The sequence below is a fragment of the Aplysia californica genome, unplaced genomic scaffold (assembly GCF_000002075.1).
Source record: "Aplysia californica isolate F4 #8 unplaced genomic scaffold, AplCal3.0 scaffold00338, whole genome shotgun sequence".
Classification (NCBI taxonomy): domain Eukaryota; kingdom Metazoa; phylum Mollusca; class Gastropoda; order Aplysiida; family Aplysiidae; genus Aplysia; species Aplysia californica.
The window spans coordinates 373,741-377,443 of record NW_004797608.1 but is presented as its reverse complement, the minus strand read 5'-3'; the positions used below and the strand labels follow the sequence as shown (position 1 = coordinate 377,443).

Here is a 3,703-nt window from a genome sequence, read left to right as displayed (position 1 = left end):
GTGTGTGTGTGTGTGTGTGTGTGTGTGTTAACAGTATGGGATCCCACATAGTGTCTTGCCAAAGCTGATGAGAGCTGAATCTTGAAATCCATACAGAATGATATTATAATAAAGAATGAAAAGCACTTGCGGAGCGCAAATTCCCGCTGTGTAATATATTATATTATTACCCCAGCGAACCGTACAGCATTCTGAAACAATCTCAAATTCCTGGGAAGCATACAGCGCAAGCAACCGTTTTGCTGACAAAATCTTTTGCTGCTTATTTACGGGCACCAATTTCCACTAGGGTGAAGGGAGGAAAATTCGTGATATGTGCTTTTCCCAAGGAAACAACATCGGAACTAAGCCTGAAATCCCCCAACCCGCAATTAGAGGTGGGCAAAATCCGGATAATCTGTAAGGATAACCGGATAATTCTCAATGAAACATCTTCTGAATTCAGACTCTTAACTCTCTTTCCTGGCCCCTGTTTGCCGAAGTGGGTGCACCCATTTGTTGAAGGGATTCTAACCCGTTTGTTTAAGAGGTTCTAACTCATTTCCCGAAGCGGTTCAGGGCATACTATTTGCCGAAGAGGTGCGCTAACATATTATCCGGATTTTGCTAAAGCGACTCATTGCCCAGCCCTACCCGCAATGAGATTGCAGCCTATCCGCAAGACCACTAACGAGTGTGTGCCTCCATAATCATTTGGCTATATCTCTTTTTTTTTCATTTTCAGAACAACTTATCGCTGCTGGAGGCTCAAGTGGCGGCAATACTGGATTCAACCAAGGATCATTCACCATTGACCCTAACTCTGGAGTTGTCACTGGAGTGGGAGGTAACTTCTGCAATATATCATCATCATCATCATCATCATCATCATCATCATCATCATCATCATCATCATCATCATTACCCTTGTCCTTTTTGTTTCTTTTTTTCTGCCATTTTACTTTTTTTTCTCTTTTCCTCTCCCCCAGTCGCTGTCTGCCTTGCATCTTCTCGCTCCTATTTTTCTCTCTCTCTTCCTTTCTGTCACAAACACACCCACACGCACACACACACACTCACACACACACACACACACACACACACACACACACACATACAAACAAACAAACGCACGTGTACACTATCGTATCACCTTTGAGCTCTTGTGAACTCACACGTTGACCTCACTCTGTCGCTCAGCTGCTGGCTGTTACTACAAGAACAAGCTCTACCAGCAAGGCGATGACTGGCAAGACGGCTGCCTGTACAACTGCACATGTGAGAACGCGGTCACTGGATTTTACAAATGTGTTGACAGGTAAATAACTAGCTATCATAACGAAGTTTACAAGTAAATAGATATCTATTATTCCTACGTTTACAGGTACATAGCTATCTGTCATTCCGAAGTTGACAGGAAAATAATAGAGTAAATGAAATAAATAAATTACACTTTTATTCGTCCCAGAAGGGCACTTTGGTTTACAATGGCAAACATACATGATACATACATCAATACATAACTATAAATATGTACATACAGAAAAACATGCATAAATACATACATAAATACATAATATTACCCAAATACATAACAGTTTACAACCATGCCACTGTCGGTCGCCACTGTGCAGCGCCCTGTATTTTGATCTTGGGTTGTTGTGTCTCGCTCAAGGACACACCTCATTGACCACCCATCTGATCCCCGTGTCACCGACAGTTGCTTGACATTACTTGAGTCTTAACTCACTACTTTCTTAGCCACTGGAGCTTGCTACCATTCCGAAGTTTACAGGTAAATAGCTTTCCGTCATTCCGAAGTTTACATGCAAATAGCTGGGTATTATTCCAAAGTTGACAGGTAAATAAATAACCATCATTCTGAAGGCAGTGAAGGTCACTCTCAGCTAGCCCTAGATAGTCCTACTGTGGTCTGTAAGTTCATGCTGTTTATCATTGGGCGTCAAGGGCTGTGTCAACACTCTGGAAAACATACATAATGTATGTTCAGTATTTGATATGAAGGTCAACATGGAGAAAAGAAAGCAAATGACTAATTAAAAGGAAAACTCTGCATGAGACATAATAATGCATGGTCAGGAGGTAAGGAACTTAACTCCACGAATAGCAGTAGTTAAAGTACATTAATGAAGGATATCATTGCTAACATTGAAAGGAATGCAGCGTAAAATTCTTTTTTTTCAAAAGCAGCACAAGCGATGACAGTACTAGCTAGACCGGCGTCTTTCGTGAAGCGGTTTGACGTTTTGCTATCGCACGCAGGAGATCCAAGTTCGATTCCTAAGTGGGGAGAATGTTTATCTAGAATCTCGGTCTTTCTGATGGGATATTGTATCCCTCTCAGTCTGGGTTAGTAAAAAAAAAATACAGGGTCATAGGCCCAATCGCTGAGTGACCTAAATTGTGTCGATGGGGGCTTAAAATACTTACAATAAGATAATAGTCAAACTTAAGGCCATAAAGAGGAATGATAACACTGGCAAAACCAGAATCCGACTGCTGCGTGACATTGTATTCTGTCTTTCTGAAATGCTCAACCTACGATTTAGCTTAAACCAATAACTGTTGAGCATTGATTGAAAGTGGGAAGACGTGGAGTGACATCAAGCGACTAGACCAGGATAGGGAAAGGTAGAAAGTGTTTGTTCGTGGCCTATATCCTGATCCAGGGTGAGAAAGGCAATGATGATGATTGAAAAAAAAGTTAAACTCACGTCACACCATCTCTTCTTTACAGATGCCCAACCTACAACTTCCTGCCTCAGGGATGTTCTTTGGTGAAGAAGCCAGGACAGTGTTGTAGTGAGCCTCAGTGTGTGGGGGCCGGAGGACAAATTACCTCTAGTAAGATACCACTACTTTCTTGTTCTTTCTAACCGTGTTTCTGTTCTGCTGTTGTCAGTTGAGTTTCTGATGGGTTTGTTTTTTTGTTATTATTGTTTTAGTCGCCGTTGTTGTTGTTATGGGGTCATGCACAGGTTGTCGTTGCTGTTGCTGTTGCCAAAGTGTCTTCTGCTCGTTGGTTTGGATGTGGTATTTTGTTGCTGCTGTTGATGCTGTTGTTATGATTGAAGATGCCCATTGTGATCCGTGCCTTTGTCGTTGTTGTAGTTGTTGTTGTTGATGATGATGACTTCTTACTTTTTTGTTGTAAGAGTTTTCTTTATTGATTATAATGATGGTGATGGTTTCTTACTTTGTTGTCATGTGTAAGTAGTAAGTAATTAGTGTTGTTGCCGTCGTTATGTCTTTATTGTTATTGTTGTTGATGATATCTTACTGTGCTTCTTTTATAGCTGTGGGAGTGATTGTTGATATTATCAATGCTGTTGCTCGGTTACTTTCATGTTGCTTAATGTTGCTGTTGTTGTCATTGTTGTAGTCATTGTTGTTTTTGTTGTTGATGTTGTTTTATCGCTGTTGTTGTTTTGGGGGTTGTCTTGGTCAACCTCTTTCTGTACAATCGTCACTGTTAAGATAGAGATACTAGTAAGATGAGGTGTGTTACTTTCTATGATTGTGTTGCTGTCGCTGTTTGTGGTGATGGTGACGGAACTAACATCAAGCTTTTGGTATTGTAGTGATAGAGGCTTTGTGGACGTTTTCAAAAGGAAATTAAACAAAATCCTGACATAGGTCGGATACTTGTAGCGAAAAGAGAAAACAAGAAGAAGGAGGGGGAGGAGGAGGAGGAGGAGGAGGA

General features: G+C 41.0%; 1 protein-coding gene across 1 annotated transcript in view; it reads left to right on the top strand.

Moving 5' to 3' along the window:
• LOC101848762 overlaps positions 1-3,703 on the top strand; it is a 42,278-nt gene that overhangs the window by 36,792 nt on the left and 1,783 nt on the right. The window contains exons 27-30 of the mRNA XM_035970913.1: positions 644-826; positions 1,180-1,297; positions 2,738-2,844; positions 3,297-3,336. Coding sequence (XP_035826806.1) covers positions 644-826; positions 1,180-1,297; positions 2,738-2,844; positions 3,297-3,336 — 448 coding nt within the window. The remainder of the gene's footprint in view (positions 1-643; positions 827-1,179; positions 1,298-2,737; positions 2,845-3,296; positions 3,337-3,703) is intronic.